Below are 22,091 nucleotides of genomic sequence, written 5' to 3' on the forward strand. Positions count from 1 at the left end.
ATACATTCTGTAATTTTTTTATCAATGTGTATTATTATTATAACTTTATTTCAACAAGGAACACAGACAGACCTCTTTTACAGCTGGGCCCTGCGTATACATGTTTATACATACAGTTTAGGTACAATGATTAATAAACTAAACAAGACAAACAAAACCATCACAGATAATACAAAACAATACAGCAGCAGATTATTACATTCACATTACAGGTTATTCCCCTAACAGCAAAATAACTTGCATTACCCAAGTGTGTGTGTGTGTGAGAGAGAGTGATTGTACAGGTGTGTACATGTCAATAATTCCTTTATTTTACTTTTAGACGGGTGTATTGTTAGATATTACTGCACTGTTGGAGCTAGGAACACCAGCATTTACAATTGTATCTTTGTCAAATAAGCACCAATCGGGGTCAAACAAAGCTAGCTAGATTACGGGAGTATCCGGAAACCCTGTGTCTGTCACAAAATGTAGGTGCTAACCTTTTGTGACAGCATGCCTTTTCCTTTTGGACAAAAACTATAAGAATATTCAGAGTTATGAAAACTGGTTGTTTTGCAAATGTTGAATTAATAATATGGCTACTAATAATGGAAAAGCTATATCAAAGTTAAAGTATACAGACTTGACGATATTCTTGCAGAAAAATGTATTATGAATGTAAACGTCTCCTTCAAGATTTGCACAAATGTACCTGGGTGACTTCACACTAAATGTCATGTAGAACGCTCATACTTCAAGTTATCCGTCTGAAACTGTGCACACACACTGCTGCCATCTTGTGGACACCATCTGAATTACAACCAGAGTGATGGCTAGAACTGGGACCTTTCTCTTGCATTTCAAAGATGGTGGTAGAAAAAAAACAGGTTGTTTTTTTCTTTGCATTTTCTTCTATCAGATCTATTGTGATATATTCTCATACATTCAATTCACATTTCCAAAGTTCAAAGTGTTTCCTTTCAAATGGTACCAAGAATATGCATATCCCTGCTACAGGCAGTTAGATTTGGGTATGTCATTTAGTCGAAAATTGAAAAAAAGGGGGCTATCCCTAAGAAGTTTTAATTAATGACTCCAACATTACATTACATTTAAGTCATTTAGCAGACGCTCTTATCCAGAGCGACTTACACCTAAGTGCATGTAAACTTCCGACTTCAACTGTACCAGTTTTATTACATTATACATCTAAAAGTTATTACATAGAATGCACAGTTCTTGCCTTGACCTCATGGAAATTATTATCCAATGTATAATTGATTAATTTGAATCAATTACAGGATATCACACTTGAAAATAGTCAGTGGATGCAAGGGGCCTTCATTCTCAGATATATTCACATTTTATAGGGCTTTTGGTTACCTTTTGTAAAGTGCTTGGTGATGCCAAATGTCTTTCTGACATGCTCCAATCAAGCTCTCTTGACCTAGCAAGGGCTGTGGATCTAGTAGGTGCCCTTACAGACACATTGCAGGACTACAGAAGTGAGGGTTACATTGGAGAACTATGGAAAGAGGTTGAAGAGATTGCAGAGCACTGCAAAATAAGTGTACAAGCAGTGTGTAAAAGACAGCCTAAAACAAGCTGAAGACCTCATGACTCATTGATGATGAGCACTGTAGGACAGAAACATTGTGACCAAAGTGATGGTGAGAGCTTCCAAAGAGCTATCTTTTATCAAAATTCTACTGAAGTGTTTGCTATTAAATGTACTTAAGGATCAAACCTAAAAGTACATTTGAAGGTTTTGTAAACCTGTCAGATGCTTAAACATTTTAATCAACTTAAACCTCAGACTCCTCATTCTCTACCGCAATCACCCTCTTTGCACGGTCCATGAAGTCTGGCCTCCTGCTCCTGACAAGAGTCCTGGTGCCACAGCATCACAGCATTTATCAGATCATACTCCCTGATCTCTGGAGAGGACAGCTGGACCATAAGGAGACTCGTAGCACGCGCACCAGCAGGTATATCTCACTGGTCACCCCCAAAGCCAATTCCTCCTTTGGTCGTCTTTCCTTACAGTTCTCTGCTGCCCATGACTGGAACGAATTGCAAAATCTCTGAAGCTGGAGACTCACATCTCCCTCACTAGCTTTAAGCACCAGCTGTCAGAGCAGTTTACAGATCACTGCACCTGTACTTAGCCTATCTGTAAACAGCCAATCTATCTACCTACCTCGACGCCATACTGGTATTTATTTATTTTGCTCCTTTGCACCCCAGTATCTCTACCTGCACATTCATCTTCTGCCGATCTACCATTCCAGTGTTTAATTGCTATATTGTAATTACTTCGCCACCATGGTCTATTAATTTCCGTAACTTACCTCATTTGCACTCACTGTATATAGACTTTTTGTTTTCTTTTGTTCTACTGTATTATTGACTGTATGTTTAGTTTATTCCATGTGTAACTCTGTGTTGTTGTATGTGTCGAATTACTACACTTTATCTTGGCCATGTCGCAGATGCAAATGAGAACTTGTTCTCAACTTGCCTACCTGGTTAAATAAAGGTTGAATAAAAAACAAAAAGATCTGACAATGTATCAATGTATCAGGCGTTAGGTTGGACCACCAATCAGTTTTCATCTGTTTCATTGTATAAAAACCTCTTTCACATTCAGCTGTGGAGGCAGGGAAGGAGAGGACCAGATCAACCAATGCCAGCACATCAGGGCAGGACTGCTGATCGCTGCTGTTGATGTAACAGTATAACTTTAGACCGTCCCCTCACCTATACCCGGGCGCGAACCAGGGACCCTCTGCACACATCAACAACTGACACCCACGAAGCATCGTTACCCATCGCTCCACAAAAGCTGCGGCCCTTGCAGAGCAAGGGGAACCACTACTTCAAGGTCTCAGAGCAAGTGACGTCACCGATTGAAAGGCTATTTAGCGCGCACCACCGCTAACTAAGCTAACCGTTTCACATCCGTTACATTGACACAGAACCAGGACATCTTCTACAGGGACTGGGGCTTTTGGTATATCAGCACCTTCAGGACAGTCCACTGGTCAGGGATCCTTTCAACATGGATGCCAGAGGTCTCCAGGACAGTCCACTGGTCAGGGATCCTTTCAACATGGATGCCAGAGGTCTCCAGGACAGTCCACTGGTCAGGGATCCTTTCAACATGGATGCCAGAGGTCTCCAGGACAGTCCACTGGTCAGGGATCCTTTAAACATGGATGCCAGAGGTCTTCAGGACAGTCCACTGGTCAGGGATCATTTCAACATGGATGCCAGAGGTCTCCAGGACAGTCCACTGGTCAGGGATCATTTCAACATGGATGCCAGAGGTCTCCAGGACAGTCCACTGGTCAGGGATCATTTCAACATGGATGCCAGAGGTCTCCAGGACAGTCCACTGGTCAGGGATCCTTTCAACATGGATGCCAGAGGTCTCCAGGACAGGAAGTGGTCCACCAGGGTTTCCAGTTCAGTGTCTCCAAAATCTAGAATAACTGTATACATTACAACAAGATCATGCAGTTTTACTTCTCAAAGTATAAAAATATGATCCCGAACCCGACTGCCCTGTAATACAAAACATAAAGTAACCTGACTGCCCTGTAATACAAAACATAATGTAACCTGACTGCCCTGTAATACAAAACATAAAGTAACCTGACTGCCCTGTAATACAAAACATAAAGTAACCTGACTGCCCTGTAATACAAAACATAAAGTAACCTGACTGCCCTGTAATACAAAACATAAAGTAACCTGACTGCCCTGTAATACAAAATCCTGACTCTGGCCAGTTGGTGAAGCTGACCAGCTTGTTGGCACACAGGACCTCTACACTGGTGAAGCTGACCAGCTTGTTGGCACACAGGACCTCTACACTGGTGAAGCTGACCAGCTTGTTGGCACACAGGACCTCTACACTGGTGAAGCTGACCAGCTTGTTGGCACACAGGACCTCTACACTGGTGAAGCTGACCAGCTTGTTGGCACACAGGACCTCTACACTGGTGAAGCTGACCAGCTTGTTGGCACACAGGACCTCTACACTGGGGTCCTGGAACCTGTCAGTCATACTCTCCACTAGCCCGTCAAGCATTTTGTCCGGTGATGTGACGAGTGTCTTGCTGTCACCATAGGGCAATCGAAATCCCCTCATATCTGTTGGCCATTGTGGCCTTCATCACAGGCCCTTCTCTGATGACAACAGGCTCATTTTACCATCCTTTCAGAATGTTCTTTTACAACATTCTCTCTCTCTTAATGACGTAGTCCTTTCTCTTAAGGTAACTATTTCTTATTGCAGATTAAATAAGAAGTACAAAACCAGGTATGTTTAAGTATTGCCTGTGTTGAGCACAAGGAGCTGTGGGCTTCTCCTATGGTGATGGTGGACCTCTGCAGACAGGCGCACAGGTTGCTCTGGTGATGGTGGACCTCTGCAGACAGGCGAACAGGTTGCTATGGTGATGGTGGACCTCTGCAGACAGGCGAACGGGTTGCTATGGTGATGGTGGACCTCTGCAGACAGGCGAACGGGTTGCTATGGTGATGGTGGACCTCTGCAGACAGGCGAACGGGTTGCTATGGTGATGGTGGACCTCTGCAGACAGGCGAATGGGTTGCTATGGTGATGGTGGACCTCTGCAGACAGGCGCACAGGTTGCTCTGGTGATGGTGGACCTCTGCAGACGGGCGAACAGGTTGCTCAGATGTGTTAGAGTGTCATGCAGGAAGCCACAGAAGTGGATAACAACAGCCTCCCTCGCAGTACTGTAGTATTTCCTGGCCTTGGCCTGCTGGACACCTGACACATTTTGGGCATCAGCAGATTGAATCTGAAATACATAAAGAACAAAGACATACAAATAGACAATGAATTGCTGTCCAAAAAAACCTATATTAGATATGTCATTTTATTAGTACATAAATCATTGAAACATGATGTTACCAACGGTAACCGTGTTTGTTGTTATTTACTGGACATTGCATATTGATGATGACTTCTGGAGAACTTAGAATAGCAATCTAGAGCCACTACCTGTTCCAGACGCTGGACAAGCAAGCCCCTGGTACCGTCGCAGGAAGTGGTCCAGTGCACGCAATAGGTGTCCTTCCCCATCGAGTCCTGCCAATTCTGGTGGCACCAGCGGTGTGTGCCCAAGAGCCTGGAAGCTGTTCACCAGGTTTGCCCTGTTCAGTGGACTGGTGTGGTAGAAGGTGTACAGTCGTGGCCAAAAGTTTTGAGAATGACACAAATATTAATTTCCACAAAGTTTGCTGCTTCAGTGTCTTTAGACATTTTTGTCAGATGTTACTATGGAATACTGAAGTATAATTACAAGCATTTCATAAGTGTCACAGGCATTTATTGACAATTACATAAAGCTGATGCAAAGAGTCAATATTTGCAGTGTTGACCCTTCTTTTTCAAGACCTCTGCAATATGGTGCATAAACTCTTTGGCCTGCTTCTCATTTCTATTAGTTAAGCCCGCAGCGATTCCTTTTTTCTCATCCAAACCGCAAAAATAAAGACATCAAATTAATTCAATAATAATTAAATATACAATCATGTTATCCAATATAGCTGTCAGTTGATTGTGCTAAATTAGCCTTCTAGCCTTTGTTTACTTAAGGGTCAACACTATAAGGCTGGTAAAGTCAATTGTGTCACAATGCTTCAAAATGTAAACAGCATCTGGAGACAAACATTCAAATAGAATGTCACAGAGCCATAGGAAAGCATGGAGATCCATGTCATCATCAGTAGGCCTATAATTTGGTTATGTATACACTATTTTGAGGTGAACCAAAGCTTATCAATAACTGAGAAATAACCTACAATACTGGACCACGTCTGCTAAATAGACTTGAAAAATCTACACAAGTACTAGTCTAGCTACAAGAGTAACAACATTCACTTATTCACACATCCACTCGAAGTCAGAAAGTGGTCTCACCTTCTTGCCAATGGCATGTACAGTCCTAAACAGTATCTTCATCTTCGTGCTGGTCTGCTCTGACATTGCCATTATTGCAGTCACAGAGGGTGTCAAGAAGAGAGGCTCTGATTGAGCCTGGGACACTCAAGGCACGCAGGCAAGGTGACACTTGCTGTGTTCATGGTCAAAAATGTTCTCCAGGTTCATCATTTTATTTCTGATAACAAATTAGTTGTTTCTGCTTTTATCTTCAGCACACTGGTGACACACAGAACAATTCATCACCACAGTCTCCGCATCTTACTGTAGCCAGCCTCTTGAAACGCCTTTATCTCCAAACCTTCATTTCTCACAAAACTTTCTGTGATTCGTCCTCCTTTTCATCAGTGGGTTTTCATTTCAAAAGGTTGGCTCACTCCAGGTAAATATAGCCACATAATAGCTATTTATTGAACAGTAGCTAGCAGCAGACCCGTGGCAAGTGAGCGATGTCGAGTAGCTGATGTACCGTGTGGTAAACAGTGCCGCGAAACTAGGAGCACTAGAGACGGTCTGTGGTAGGCTGGCAAACATGAGTAATTCCCTTGAGCCATCATGCCAGATTTGATTACATTACTATTTTTGTACAAACATTTACCCGCCAGTGTGGCTGATAACCTTCTGAGATTTACTCGCCAAATGAAAAATCTACCCACATTTGGCGCTTGGCGGGTGTTAATTTCAGAACCTGCCGCCATCTATCTACGGTTTCTGGTTGGGGTAGGTTATAGTCACAGTAGGTACAGCATCTCCAATGCACTTCCTTATAAACTCACTAACCGAATCAGCGTATAAATCGATATTATTTTCTGAGGCTACCTGATACATGTCCCAGTCCACGCAATCAAAACAATCTTGAAGCGTGGGTTACGCTTGGTCAGACCAGCGTTGAATAGTCCTCGTCAGGAGATACATTCTGTTTGAGTTTCTGCATATAGGAAGGCAGGAGCAAAATGGAGACGTGGTCAGATTTGCCAAACGTAGGGCAGGGGAGGGCCTTGTATACATCTTGGAAGATAGAGTAGCAGTGATCCAGTGTATTGCCCTCACGAGTGCTACAATCAATATGCTGATAGAATTTAGGGAGCCTCGTTCTCAAATTTGCTTTGTTAATTAAAATACCCAGCTACAATAAATGCAGCCTTAGGATATATCGTTTCCAGTTTGCAAAAAATCCAGTGAAGTTCCTTGAGGGTCGTCGTGGTATCGGCTTGAGGGGGGATATACACGGCGGAGACAATAACAGACGAGAATTATCTTGGGAGATAATACGGTTGGCATTTGATTGTGAGGAATTCTAGGTCAGGTGAACAAAAGGACTTGAGTTCTTGTATGTTGTTATGATTACACCATGAGTCCTTAATCATGAAACAAACAACCTGCCCTTCATCTTCCCAGAGATATGTTTATTTCTGTCAGCGTGACGCATAAAGAATCCCGGTGGCTGTACGGACTCCGACAACATATCCTGAGAGAGCCATGTTTCCGTGAAACCGAGTATGTTACAGTCCCTGATGTCTCTCTGGAAAGCAACCCCTGCCCTAATTTCGTCTACCTTGTTATCTAGAGACTGGACTTTAGTGAGTAATATACTCGGAAGCTGTGGGTGGTGTGCACGCCTCCGAATTCTGACCAGAAGGCCACTCCGTCTACCACTTCTGCGGCGACGTTGTTTTGGGTCGGCCTCTGGAATCAGATCGAATGCCCTGGGTGGTGGTGCGAACAAAGGATCTGCATCAGGAAAGTTGTATTCCTGGTCAAATTGTTGGTAAGTTGACGTCACTCTGATATCCAATAGTTCTTCCCGGCTGGACTAGAAGCGAGGCGACCCTTTCTGTTGGCACCATCTTGCTCACACAAGAAAACTAACATTAAAGCGATATCTTGTTTATAAGATATTAGATTGAATTTATTGATTAATTGAATACATGAAAATACACCTATTGTTGAAACATTATTCTACATAATGAGATTTAATAATAGTATCATGCGTATATGAAAGACGATACAATTATCAACATCACCCCCCCCTCCCACACACAATATGACATTTTCTATGATAACATTTATCCATTTAGATCCCAATGTGTGATATTACATAGACACAGGGGAGACCTGATCCTAGATCAGAGCTGCATATTATGCTCCACAGAGGTTACCATGGTGATCAGACTAAGTCAACTGTTTAAGAATGGGAGATGGATATGTTTTCTATAGAGCCTTTAATTTAGGGATCTATAACCACTGTCGGGTATAGGATGGAGATGAAATATGGCACGTTTTTGATTTCTGGTGTTTTTTTATTTGCCCTAAAAGAGAAAAACTCTTTCCACATAGACAGACATAGGGTTTCTCTCCAGTGTGTGTTCGCTGGTGTGAATTCAGGGTCCCTGACTCAGCAAAGCTCTTTCCACACTGATCACAGCTATAAGGCTTCTCTCCAGTGTGTGTTCGCTGGTGTGAATTCAGGGTGGAAGCTCGAGCAAAGCTCTTTCCACACTGATCACAGCTATAAGGCCTCTCTCCTGTGTGTGTTCGCTGGTGTATAGTTAGTTTATCTGATAGAGCAAAGCTCTTCCCACACTGATCACAGCTATAAGGCTTCTCTCCAGTGTGTATGCGCTGATGTTTATTCAAGGTGGAAACCACAGCAAAGCTCTTTCCACACAGATTACAGCTATAAGGCTTCTCTCCAGTGTGAATGCGCTGGTGTATAATCAGGGTGTTAGCTACAGCAAAGCTCTTCCCACACTGATGACAGCTATAAGGCTTCTCTCCTGTGTGTACACTCTGGTGTATGGTTAGGGATCCTGCACTCGCAAAGTTTTTCCCACAATCAAGGCAGCGGTAAGGCTTCTCCCCTGTATGAATTCTCAGATGATATTTGAATGTGTAATATGTAGCAAACCCCTTCCCACATTGATCACAGCTGTAAGGCTTTTCTTCGGTGTGTGTTACCTGATGTCTAGTTAGGTTGGAAGCTTGAGCAAAACTCTTCCCACATTGATCACAGCTGTAAGGCTTCTCTTCTGTGTGTGTTACCTGGTGTCTAGTTAGGTTGGAAGCGTGAGCAAACCTCTTCCCACATTGATCACAGCTATAAGGCTTCTCTCCAGTGTGTGTTACCTGGTGTGCTGTCAAGTTGCCTGAGTGATTGAAGCTCTTCCCACACTGATCACAGCTGTAAGGCTTCTCTCCAGTATGTGTTAGCTGGTGTGCTGTCAGGTTGCCTGCCTGATTAAAGCTCTTTCCACACTGAAGACAGCTATAAGGTTTCTCTCCAGTATGTGTTACCCGGTGTGTAGTCAGCTGTCCAGACCGAGCAAAGCTCTTCCCACACTGATCACAACTATAAGGCTTCTCTCCAGTGTGTGTTACCTGGTGTGTTGTCAGGTTGCCTGACTGACTGAAGCTCTTTCCACACTGATAACAGTGATAAAGCTTCTCTCCGGTGTGAATACGCAGGTGAATTATGAAGGACCTCCGTGTAGTGAAACTCTTCCCACAGTCAGAGCAGCTGTGGTGAGATTTCTTCCCTGTACGTCTGTGCTGGGGTTTGAGGTGTTCTGATTGGGAGACACTCTTCTCTGCCTTGTCAGCAACATGTTGTTGTTGAAGCTTCCCAGATGATAAGTCCCTCCCACTGAGAGGAGGAGAGTCCCCTGTGAAACAGACATTGAAACAGACATTGAACAACTCTGTTTTGGAAATATTGGTCCATAAACAAACATCAACAATATATCATTATACACTCAGTGGACAGTTTATTAGGTACACTCCCCAGTTCATGAAAATAGGTCACTCCTACAGACAGTGAGTCGCGTGGCTATGACTTGCTATATAAAGGAGACAGACAGGCAGAGACATTAAGTTCCTGTTTGATTGAACATCAGAATGGGCAAAACAAGTGACCTAAGCAACTGAGCGTGGTAAGATCGTCGGTGCCAGGCGCACCGGATCCAGAATCTCAGAAACAGCCTCCCTCCTGGACTTTTCACACATGACAGTGCCCAGAGTTTACCAAAAATGGTGCATCAAAAAAGCAAATATCCAGTCAGCAGCAGTCCTGTTGGTGAAAACAGCTCATTGACGAGAGAGGTCACAGGAGAATGGCAAGAATCGTGCAAGCTGACAGGCGGGCCACAAACAGACAAATAACTGCACAGTGTATCTGGACATTGTTGCTGACCAAACCCAATAGAGTATCTTTGGGATGAGATGGAACGGGCTGTTGGCAGCATGAATGAGCAGCCGTCTGCAGCAACTGCGTGTTGCCATTGCGTCAGCATGAACCAACATCCCTGTGGTACGTTTCCGACACCTTGTAGAATCCACACTCCGGAGAATTCAGGCTGTTTTGGAGACAAAGGCTGGCCCGATCCGGAACTAGATTGGTGTACCTAATAAACTGGCCAATTAGTATATATTGTTTATCAATGAATTAACAGAAGTTGCAGAATCAGATTGTAGTTTCATCCACACACACCATTGTTCTTACTTGATGAAATCAAATCTCCATCCTCGTGTCCTTCTCTCACAGTTCCACTCTGCCCTGGTGTTTTCCTGCAGTCGACCAGCCGCACAAACACCCTCTTCAGACCCAGCAGTAAGGTGCTACCAGGAGAGTTGTGACCAGGGATTCTGGCAGGTTGGAGGGGGACGGACTAGCTCTGTCCTGGTGACCACAGGAAGTATTGTACATAGAATATCATTAGACCAAACAATGTGATGACTTTAGTCTAAATCTCTGATGGCTGCATCCTTATAATACCCCATCTCTCCTGAAGTGTGCAATCGTTCACTACTTTCCACAAACGTACAGATTTTGTCAAATCACCCAAGTATTTTAGCAGTGCATTGTACACCACACCATCATTTCAAATGGTAGCACAGTGACTCACTTTGCCCTACTGTATAGAAGTACACTGGCTGAAGAAGAGTGGTGTAGTATTTACAGTCAAATACATCAATTATTTGGTTTTAGCTTCCAACCTAAATTAAATTGATGTCAATTTATACCGTTTTTTTTTTCAAACTGTACGTAAACTCGACACTATCCAATTTTGGTTTCGTGGTTCAGTTTTTAGCAGTTTCATTAAATTATAGATAAATGTATAGTTTACAAATGACAGGAAAATCTTTTCAAAAGTAATTTATTGAAAATGGCCTAAGAATTTTTAAACAGATTTTTGTGCTTAGAGTTGTGAAAATGTACCACATCCTTGTGAAAATGTACCACATCCTTGTGAAAATGTACCACATCCTTGTGAAAATGTACCACATCCTTGTGAAAATTGCACCAAAGAGAGAAAAAAACGTCATTGGATTGGTGGAGTCATGTGATAGTGGGAGAATCCACCATATGTTTTATAACAGCCATTTCCTTTCAAATCAGTTAAGGGAAGTGAACAAGTGCACAGTTAGGGAGGAAAGAAAGACAATTAGGGATTCCTTAACATATTATCTAGGCAGAAGTAGAGCAAGCGTGAGGGCCAAGGGTGCAACACTAGAACCGCGATTTGCCACATCATTCAACAGAGTTCTGGCACACCATTGAGCGCTGCTGAAAAGCAGAGGCGCTACCGTGCCAGACGTGATGCTGATTAATCTGTTTGGGTGAGGGGGCAGCATTTTCACGTTCGGATGAAAAGCGTTCCCAGCGTAAACGTCCTGCTACTCAGGCCCAGATGCTAATATATGCATAATATTAGTAGTATTGGACAGAAAGTACAGTTCCCGCGCAGCCCAGTCAAAACTGTTCGCTGCTCTGGCCCCCCAATGGTGGAACAAACTCCCTCACGACGCCAGGACAGCGGAGTCAATCACCACCTTCCGGAGACACCTGAAACCCCACCTCTTTCAGGAATACCTAGGATAGGATAAAGTAATCCTTCTCACCCCCCCCCCCTTAAAAGATTTAGATGCACTATTGTAAAGTGGCTGTTCCACTGGATGTCTTAAGGTGAACGCACCAATTTGTAAGTCGCTCTGGATAAGAGCGTCTGCTAAATGACTTAAATGTAAATGTAAAACACTGAAGTTTCTAAAACTGTTTGAATGATGTCTGTGAGTATAACAGAACTCATATGGTAGGCGAAAACCTGAGAAAAATCCAACCAGGAAGTGGGAAATCTGAGGTTTGTAGTTTTTCAACTCATTGCCTATTGAATATACAGTGTCTATGGGGTAATATTGCACTTCCTAAGGCTTCCACTAGATGTCAACAGTCTTTAGAACCTTGTTTGAGGCTTCTACTGTGAAGTGGGGGAGAATAAGAGCTGATTGAGTCAGGTGTCTGCCAGAGTGGCATGAGCTGATCACGCTCACTCACGTGAGAGCGACCTGCTTCCAATGAAATTCTAAAGACAAAGGAATTCTCTAGTTGGAACATTATTGAAAATTTATGTTAAAAACATCCTAAAGATTGATTCTATACATCGTTTGACATGTTTCTACGGACTGTAACGGAACTTTTTGACTTTGTCTGGACCTAGTGATCGCGCGTCATGGATTTGTGAACTCAAGGCGCGAACAACAAGGAGGTATTTGGACATAAATGGACTTTATCGAACTAAACAAACATTTGTGGAACTGGGATTCCTGGGAGTGCATTCTGATGAAGATCATCAAAGGTAAGTGAATATTTATAATGCTATTTCTGACTTCTCTTGACTACACAACATGGCGGGTATCTGTTTGGCTTGTTTTGGTCTCTGAGCGCCATACTGTGATAATTGCATGGTTTACTTTTTCCGTAAAGCTTTTTTGAAATCTGACAAAGCGGTTGCATTAAGGAGAAGTATATCTATAATTCTGTGCATAATACTTGTATCTTTTATCAAAGTTTATTATGAGAATTTCTGTAAATTGATGTGGCTCTGTGCAAATTCACAGGATGCTTTGGAGGCAAAGCCAAATGTAAACTGAGGTTTTGGATATAAATATGAACTTGATCGACCAAAACATACATGTATTGTTACATTAGTGTAAGCACAGATCATAAGGATATATTTACGATTTACAATGGGCGTGAGGTGTCATAAAACCCCCCACCTCCATACCTCTCAATCTCTCCCCCTCCGGTGGGTATGAGAGATGTCTCTGCAGGATTGTGGTCCACAGTAACCTGACCCGAACAGGCCAGTCATGACAGTACTTATGTTAAGCCCTGATATGGATATGCCATATGGCTGTTGGCTACACTAGTTCATTTAGCAGGCAAGATTTGCTTAGAATTCCGTGGCATTATTTTATAGTATGAAGAAAACAATTGAACTTAGCTGTATAAAATAGAAAGGATATTTTCTTCAAGCGATTTGAAGGAGCGCGAACACATGCGGCCATTCTGTGTTGAGAGGTGAACAAAGAAAACAGGTACTTGTATACGCTTAAGTAAAGAAAAGGAACTATCTGCACAATGAACAGTGAAATAGGCATCACTTTGACTTGACAGGTATAATATGTAATAATTAAGGGTAACACTTTATAATAACCAGCATTAGTAAGTCATTTATATCTATTAATTACTGGGTAACGACCCTCAAATAAGTTGCTACTGTGAAATCAATAATGAAAGTATCTATATGGTTACAGTTAACGGCTGGCGCTGTCTATTTTGCTGCAGGTGAAATGGTTAAGTAACAATATATTTATATGTTTCTTTTAGGCAACATGACTTTGGGAGAAGAAAAGGAGCGCTGTCAAAGCAAAATTAAACAGGGAGCTGCAGAAACTACAAGATCAGTTGAGGAAAGTCGAACAGCGAGCAGAGAAATACAGAAAGCGGCTCCAACGATCGAAAAAGGACCACCCATCTCCAAGATCCAAAGTCAACAAGTTGGTTCGGCAAATCTCGGGCACATCCCTAAGGAGAACCCTGTTGTTTCATACAGCAGTAGCTGAGGAAGTACATAACAAGTACACACATTCAAAGATAGAGAGTGACAGACAAGTCATTGCAGGAATAGTCACCAGCAAAATCCTGAAGTACAGGTTGCAGAGATTGGCAGGAGGTTGTGGATACAACTGGTAAATTAAAATGTCTACGGGTACCAGAGGAAGAAGCACAAGGGGATTGCTGTCACGCTGAGATCAACGGTGAGATGATTATTTTTATGTGACGATGTCAGCAGGATCACAACAGGAAAAAAAGAAAAAGCTGACAAAAAAAAGAAAATATGGTGGATTCAATGAAGACCCTCCATTTGAAGTTCCTAGATGAGCATACCAACCTCCGTCTATCATACTCACTGTTCTGCACACTTCCCCTCCTACTGGGTTGTGCTTCCAACATTGGCAGATCGTGACACATGCATGTGCAAACAACATGAGGCTTTATTTAGCCTAACAGCTTCACCAGATGCACATCATCTACACATCCAATGTGGAGAGCCTAACAGCTTCACCAGATGCACATCATCTACACATCCAATGTGGAGAGCCTGACGCATGCCGTCACGTGTGACACCACAAGCAAGCTATGTATGTATGTATGTATGTATAGATGTATGTATGTATGTATGTATGTATGTATGTATGTATGTATGTATGTATGTATGTATGTATGTATGTATGTATGTATGTATGTATGTATGTATGTATGTATGCATGCATGCATGCATGCATGTATGTATGTATGTATGTATGTATGTATGTATGGGGAATGTGAGAAATGCAGCAATAATACCTAGACACTCAAAAGCCACTACAGAGACACCGATCGCATCTCCCACCTTCAGTGTACCACTGTGGACAAAGAGCACTTTGAAAAAATGATTTGAATGCCCCACAAGAAGAGCTGGTGGAAACATTTTGCTCCAGAAGTTCAGGCACCATCTCTATAACATCAGACAGCAATATGTTTTCTCACAGGCGCTGAACCTCCTTGCAAATTAATGTGCAGTCCATATTGACTTCTCTGAGAACTACGGCTGCAAGTACAACACTCAAGCACAAGCTGTCCATTTTGGTGCATCACATTAACCTCTTAAGTCGACCCTCTACTTTTTTGAACATTCTGTTAAAAATCGCGCAACATTTCAGCGCCCTGCTACTCATGCCAGGAATATAGTATATGCATTTGCTTAGTCTGTGTGGATAGAAAACACTCAGACGTTTATAAAACTGGTTAAATCACTGCTGTGGCTTTACCAGAACGGCATTTACATCGAAAAGCACAGGAAAAACTGATCACTGAAAATGGGAAAATATATCCATGCGCTACTTGAACCCATTGATAAAGGTGAACCACAATTAATTGACTGAGGTTGCAGTACCTACAGCTTCCACACGGTGTCTAGAGTTGTCATTTCCCTTCGAGTTTTTTCTTGGTCAAACACATGCGAGGCACCGTATTTCTTCAGGTCTAGGACCGGATATTTTCGTTGAGTTTCTAGCCGGACATTTTTCCAGACGGACAGCTAATGATCTTTACATCGCCTCCTGATGAATTTTATCGCTTATTAACGTTTACTAATACCTAAAGTTGCATTACAAAAGTATTTCGAAGTGTTTTGTGAAAGTTTATCGTCGACTTTTTGAATTTAAAAAAATGACGTTACGTTTTGAAACGATGTTTTTTTCGTTTATCACACAGTCTACATATAACGATATCTAGGCTTTATATGGACCGATTTAATCGAAATAAAGACCCAATAGTGTTTATGGGACATCTAGGAGTGCCAACAAAGAAGATGGTGAAAGGTAATGACTGTTTTCTATTTTATTGTGCGGTTTGTGTAACGCCGAAATGCTAATTATTTTGTTTACGTCCCCTGCGTGGCTTTTGTGTTGTAGTGTATTGGTGCATGCTATCAGATAATAGCTTCTCATGCTTTCGCCGAAAAGCATTTTAAAAATCTGACTTGTTGCCTGGATTCACAACGAGTGTAGCTTTAATTCGATACCCTGCATGTGTATTTTAATGAACGTTTGAGTTTTAACTAATACTATTAGCATTTAGCGTAGCACATTTGCATTTCCAGAGCTCTAGTTGGGACGCAAGCGTCTCAGGTAGAAGCAAGAGGTTAACAGCATCTGCCCCTACCTCCTTCTGCACTGTATTGTCATCCAGACTGAAGTGACCACCTGCCATATGGCAACACCTGGAGCCCATCCTGAGGGAAATCCAAGAGAGATGCCCGGATGTTGGTTTTTTTGCGACGGTTCCTACACACAGTACAAGCAGAGTGGTAATTTTTACCTCTTTTGTACTGACATTTTCAAGAAGGGGTTTACAAGAGGAACCTGGAACTACTTCAAAGCTAGTCAGGGCAAAGGTGCCCCAGATGGTGTGGGTGGCACATTGAAGAGCAGGGCCAACAGGCTTGTCAGCCAAAGAGTTGATATCCCCATGGAATTGTCCCTGTACCAAGCTCCGAGTGAGGGACAATCCAAGGTGAAATTGTTTTACATTCAGGAGCAAACTGTGGAGGATGCAGTGAAATAAATGCCAGCTGACCTTCCAGCCGTATCGTCCACATTGAGGCTCCACCAGGTGGTCACTCTTTCACCTGGGAAAATTCGTTATAGCGACGTCAGCTGCATGTGTTCTGCAACAGGGAATCTGGAGTGTGATTGTTTTTTGGCAAAGTGCTCCAGCTTTAATCCCACAGATGACCACACAGAATAACCCCATACACAGCACACCAGAAGAAGCACACTAAGTTAACAAACAGATCACCGACCATTTCGAAACCCACTGTACCTTCTCCGCTATGCAATCTGGTTTCCGAGCTGGTCATGGGTTCACCTCAGCCATGCTCAAGGTCCTAAACGATATCATAACCGCCATCAATAAAGGACAATACTGTGCAGTCGTCTTCATCGACCTGGCCAAGGCTTTCGACTGTCTGTCACCACATTCTTGTCTCAATAGCCTTGGTTTCTCAAATGACTGCCTCGCCTGTTGTTCGGACCTCTGGCAGTCTATGGGGGTGCCAAAGGTTCAATTCTAGGGACGACTCTTTTCTCTGTATAAAATCAATGATGTCGCTCTTGCTGCTGGTGATTCTCTGATCCACCTCTACGCAGACGACACCATTCTGAATACATCTGGCCCTTCTTTGCAAACTGTGTTATTAAACCTCCAAACAAGCTTCAATGCCATATAACACTTCTTCCGTGGCCTCCAACTGCTCTTAAATGCAAGTAAAACTAAGTGCATGCTCTTCAACCGATCGCTGCCCGCCCGCACCCGCCCGCCCGATTAGCATCACTAATCTGAACGGTTCTGACTTAGAATATGTGGACAACTACAAATACCTAGGTGTCTGGTTAGACTGTAAACTCTCCTTCCAGACTCACATTAAGCATCTCCAATCCAAAATTATATCTAGAATCGGCTTCCTATTTTGCAACAAAGCCTCCTTCACTCATGCAGCCAAACATAACCTCGTAAAACTGACTATCCTTCCGACTTCGGTGAGGTAATTTACAAAATAGCCACCAACACTCTACTCAGCAAATTGCATTCAGTCTATCACAGTGCCATCCGTTTTGTCATCAAAGCCCCATATGCTACCCACCAATGCGACCTGTATGCTCTCGTTGGCTGACACACGCTATATATTCGTCGCCAAACCCACCTGCTCCAGGTCATCTAGTAAAGCCCCACCTTATCTCAGCTCACTGGTCACCATAGCAACACCTACCCGTAGCACATGCTCCAGCAGGTATTTTTCACTGGTCATCCCCGAAGCCAACACCTACTTTGGCCGACTTTCCTTCCAGTTCTCTGCTGGAACAAATTGCAAAAATCACTGAAGCTGGAGACTTACCTCCCTGACTAACTTTAAGCATCAGCTGTCAGAGCAGCTTACCGATTACTGCACCTGTACACAGCTCATCTGTAAATAGCCCCAGTATCTCTACTTGCACATCATCATCTGCACATCTATCACTCTAGTGTTAATGCTAAATTGTAATTATTTCACCACTATTGGCCTATTTATTGCCTTACCTCCCTAATCTTACTACATTTGCACACACTGTATATAGATTTTTCTATTGTGTTATCCCACGTGTAACCCTGTTGTTTTTGTCGCACAGCTTTACTTTATCTTGGCCAGGTCGCAGTTGTAAATGTCAACTGGCCTACCTGGCTAAATAAAGGTGAAATAAAAAAAAATATATATATATATTGGGATTACTCGGAATATCACACATGGACATTTCCTATGGTCGAATATGGAATCATTCAATATCCTGAGGTGTGACACGCTATTTTCTCTCTTCATGTTGATAAATACTGACTGTATACATTGCATATCTGTGTTTTCTCAGCACATTCAAGACATGAAGTTTCTCTCGGTGAGGTCCATATATTGACCTCGATATGCTGAAAATAAGGAGGATTTCTGATGCAGTGTTCAGCAAAGGCTCAATAATGAAATCCATACTTTTCTATTATGCACAAATCGTTTTTGGATTCCCTCCAGATATCATTCATGGTTTGGCCGGATATTGACTCATATATCCTGAGATAAGATGTCCACATAAGACTATTTTCTCAATATGATGACAAATACTGACAGGCGGCCTACATTGTATATTTTCTCAGCACATAATGTTGCTGCTACCTTCTCTTATGACCGAAAAGAGCTTCTGGGCATCAGTATTGGGATTACTCACCTCAAAGAAGAACTTCTCGTTCGATTCAATGAGTCGGACGCGAGGGATATACTACAGACACCCGACCAGGCCCAGATCCCTGTGATTTGCTGGAAAAGGAAACGTATGTTTTGCGGAAAGAGATCAGGATACCTTGTGAGGATCAGGCGACGAGTGGCTAATTTGCCCTTGTCTTCCATTCTGCTAGCTAACATTCAATCACTGGAAAATAAATGGAACGAACTGAAAGCACGTACATCCTACCAACGGGACATTAAAAACTGTAATATCTTATGTTTCCGAGTCATGGCTGAACGACAACATTAAGGACATACAGCTTGCGGGTTACACACCAAAATCGGCAGGACAGAAAGCAGCCTCTGGTAAGACAAGGGGGGGGCCTATGCATTGTTTTGGTAGAGGTCGACAGATTAATCGGCATGGCCGATTAGTTAGGGCCGATTTTCATAAGAATCGGTAATCTGCATTTTTGGACGCCGATTATGGCCAATTACATTGCATTCCATGAGGAGACTGCGTGGCAGCCTGACCGCCTGTTACACGAGTACAACAAGGAACCAAGGTAAGTTGCTAGCTAGCATTAAACTTATCTTATAAAAAACAATCAATCTTAACATAATCACTAGTTAACTACACATGGTTGATGATATTACTAGTTTATCTAGCTTGTCCTGTGTTGCATATAATCAATGCGGTGCCTGTTAATTTATCATCCAATCACAGCCTACTTCACCAAACGGCAGATGATTTAACAAAAGCGCATTCGCAAAAAATGAACAATCATTGCACGAATGTACCTAAACATAAACATATTTTGCCTTAAAATCAAAACACCGAAGTATATATTTTTTAAACCTGCATATTTAGTTAAATTCATGTTAGCAGGCAATATTAACGAGGGAAATTGTGTCACTTCTCTTGCATTCATTGCATACAGTCAGGGTATATGCAACAGCTTGGGCTGCCTGGCTCATTGCGAAGTAATTTGCCAGAATTGTACATAATTATGACATAGCATTGAAGGTTGTGCGATGTAACAGTAATATTTAGCGTGTCCGTATTTCACTGAAAGAATTAACTTTTGTTTTCCATATTAATGACCAAAGGCTCGTATTTCTGTGTTTATTATATTATAATTAAGTCTATGATTTGATAGAGCAGTCTGATTGAGTGGTGGTAGGCAGCAGCAGGCTCGTAAGCGTCATTCAAACTTTACTGCGTTTGCCAGCAGCTCTTAGCAATGCTTGCTTCACGACGCTGTTTATGACTTCAAGCCTATCAACTCCTGAGATTAGTATTGCCAGCCTAAAGTGCCTATTAAAACATTCAACAGTTAAAGGTATATGAACAGTAATATTTAGGCGTTAACCCACTGTTCCTAGGCCGTCATTGTTGCCGCCCGTAATCTAAAATAAAAAAGAATAACGGAACGGCTCCGTAAAATTGAAGAACTGGGAATATTGAACCACCAGCTTTCGTATGTTCTCATGTTCTGCGCAAGGAACTCAAAAGTTAGCTTTTTTACATGGTACATATTGCACTTTTACTTTCTTCTTCAACACAGTTTTTGCATCATTTAAACCAAATTGAACATGTTTCATTTATTTGAGACTAAATAGATTTTATTTATGTATTATATCAAGTTAAAATAAAAGAGTTCATTGTTCATTCAGTATTGTTGTAATTGTCATTATTACAAATATATATATATATATATAAAAAAATAAAAAAATAAAAAATGTAATTTATATATAAATGGACTATTAATCATCGATATCGGCTTTTTTAAGACCTCCAATAACCGGTACTGGCGTTGAAAAATCATAATCGGTCGACCTCTAATAGGTGGTGCACGATATCTAAGGAAGTCGAAGGGTTTTGCTCACCTGAGGTAGAGTATCTCATGATAAGCTGAAGACCACACTATCTACCTAGAGTGTATCTGTATTTTTTGTATCCATCTACATACTACCAGTTAGAGGCTGGCACTAAAACCGCACTCAATGAGCTGTATTCCCCCATAAGCAAACAGGAAAACATTCATCCAGAGGCAGTGCTCCTATTAGCCGGGGACTTTAATGCAGGGAAACTTAAATCCGTTTTACCAAATATCTATCAGCATGTTAAATGTGCAACCAGAGGAAAAAGAACTCTGGACCACCTATACTACACACAGAGACGCTTTCAAAGCTCTCCCTCACCCTCCATTTGGCAAATCTGACCATAATTATATTCTCCTGATTCCTGCTTACAAGAAAAAAATTAAAGCAGGAAGTACCAGTGATTCGTTCTATAAAAAAGTGGTCAGATGAAGCAGATGCTAAACTACAGGACTGTTTTGCTAGCACAGACTGGAGTATGTTCCGGGGTTCTTCCGATGGCATTGGAGTACACCACATCAGTCACTAGCCTCATCAATAAAGTGCATCGATGACGTCGTTCCCACAGTGACTGTACATACATACCCCAACCAGAAGCCATGGATTACAGGCAACATTTGTACTGAGCTAAAGGGTAGAGCTGCCACATTCAAGGAGGGAGACTACACCGGAAGCTTATAAGAAAATACGCTATGCCCTCCGACGAACCATCAAACAGGCAAAGCGCCAATACAGGACTAAGATCGAATCGTACTACACCGGCTCTGACAGGGCTTGCAAACTATAACAGACTACAAAGGGAAGCACAGCCCAGAGCTGCCCAGTGACACGAGCCTACCAGACGAGCCATGTCGCTCGAGGCAAGAAAACACTGAAACATGCATGAGAGCATCAGCTGTTCCAGACGACTGTGTGATCACGCTCTCCGCCGCCAATGTGAGAAAGACCTTTAAACAGGTCAACATTCACAAGGGCGATGGGCCAGACGGATTATCAGGACGTGTAGTTCGAGCATGCGCTGACCAAATGGCAAGTGTCTTCACTGACATTTTCAACCTCTCCCTCTCCGAGTCTGTAATACGAATATGTTTCAAGCAGACCACCATAATCCCTGTATACAAAGGTAACTTGCCTAAATGGCTACCGACTACCGCTACAGTCTGTAGCCATGAAATGCTTTGAAAGTATGGTCATGGCTCACATCTACACCATTATCCTAGAAACCCTAGACCCACTCCAATTTGCATACCACACCAATAGATCCAAAGATGATGCAATCTCTATTGCACTCCACAATGCCCTTCCCCATCTGGACAAAAGGAACACCTATGTGAGACTGCTATTCATTGACAACAGCTCAGCGTTCAACACCATAGTGCCCTTAAAGCTCATCAATAAGCTAAGGACCCTGGGACTAAACACCTTCCTCTGCAACTGGATCCTGGACTTCCTGACGGGCCACCCCCAGGTAGCAAGGGTAGATAACACATCCGCCACGCTTATCCTCAACAGTTTAGCCCCTCAGGGGTGCATGCTCAGTCTCCTCCTGTACTCCCTGTTCACTCATGACTGCACGGTTAGGCACGACTCCAACACCATCATTAAGTTTGCTGATGACA

General features: G+C 42.5%; 2 protein-coding genes across 4 annotated transcripts in view; both read right to left on the reverse strand.

The window, feature by feature from the left end:
• Positions 1 to 22,091, reverse strand: part of LOC135564756 (oocyte zinc finger protein XlCOF19-like) — a 70,355-nt gene that overhangs the window by 26,886 nt on the left and 21,378 nt on the right. The window contains exon 2 of one of the 3 annotated variants that reach the window (XR_010461258.1): positions 10,549 to 10,637. The exons of 1 other annotated variant lie outside the window; for it this stretch is intronic. The gene's annotated coding sequence lies outside the window, so the exon portion shown is untranslated. Of the gene's footprint in view, positions 1 to 10,548; positions 10,638 to 22,091 lie in introns of those variants that run through there. One more of the 3 variants, XR_010461259.1, reaches the window with a different exon arrangement.
• On the reverse strand, positions 30 to 16,055 carry LOC135564969 (gastrula zinc finger protein XlCGF57.1-like). Its single transcript, XM_065011045.1, has 4 exons — positions 16,008 to 16,055; positions 10,461 to 10,626; positions 5,021 to 9,624; positions 30 to 4,817 (listed from the first exon to the last, which is right to left on the reverse strand). Exons 1-3 carry the CDS (start codon positions 16,053 to 16,055, stop codon positions 8,198 to 8,200), a joined length of 1,641 nt encoding a protein of 546 aa, XP_064867117.1. The 3' UTR covers positions 30 to 4,817; positions 5,021 to 8,197.

The sequence above is a fragment of the Oncorhynchus nerka genome, linkage group LG26 (assembly GCF_034236695.1).
Source record: "Oncorhynchus nerka isolate Pitt River linkage group LG26, Oner_Uvic_2.0, whole genome shotgun sequence".
Taxonomy (NCBI): domain Eukaryota; kingdom Metazoa; phylum Chordata; class Actinopteri; order Salmoniformes; family Salmonidae; genus Oncorhynchus; species Oncorhynchus nerka.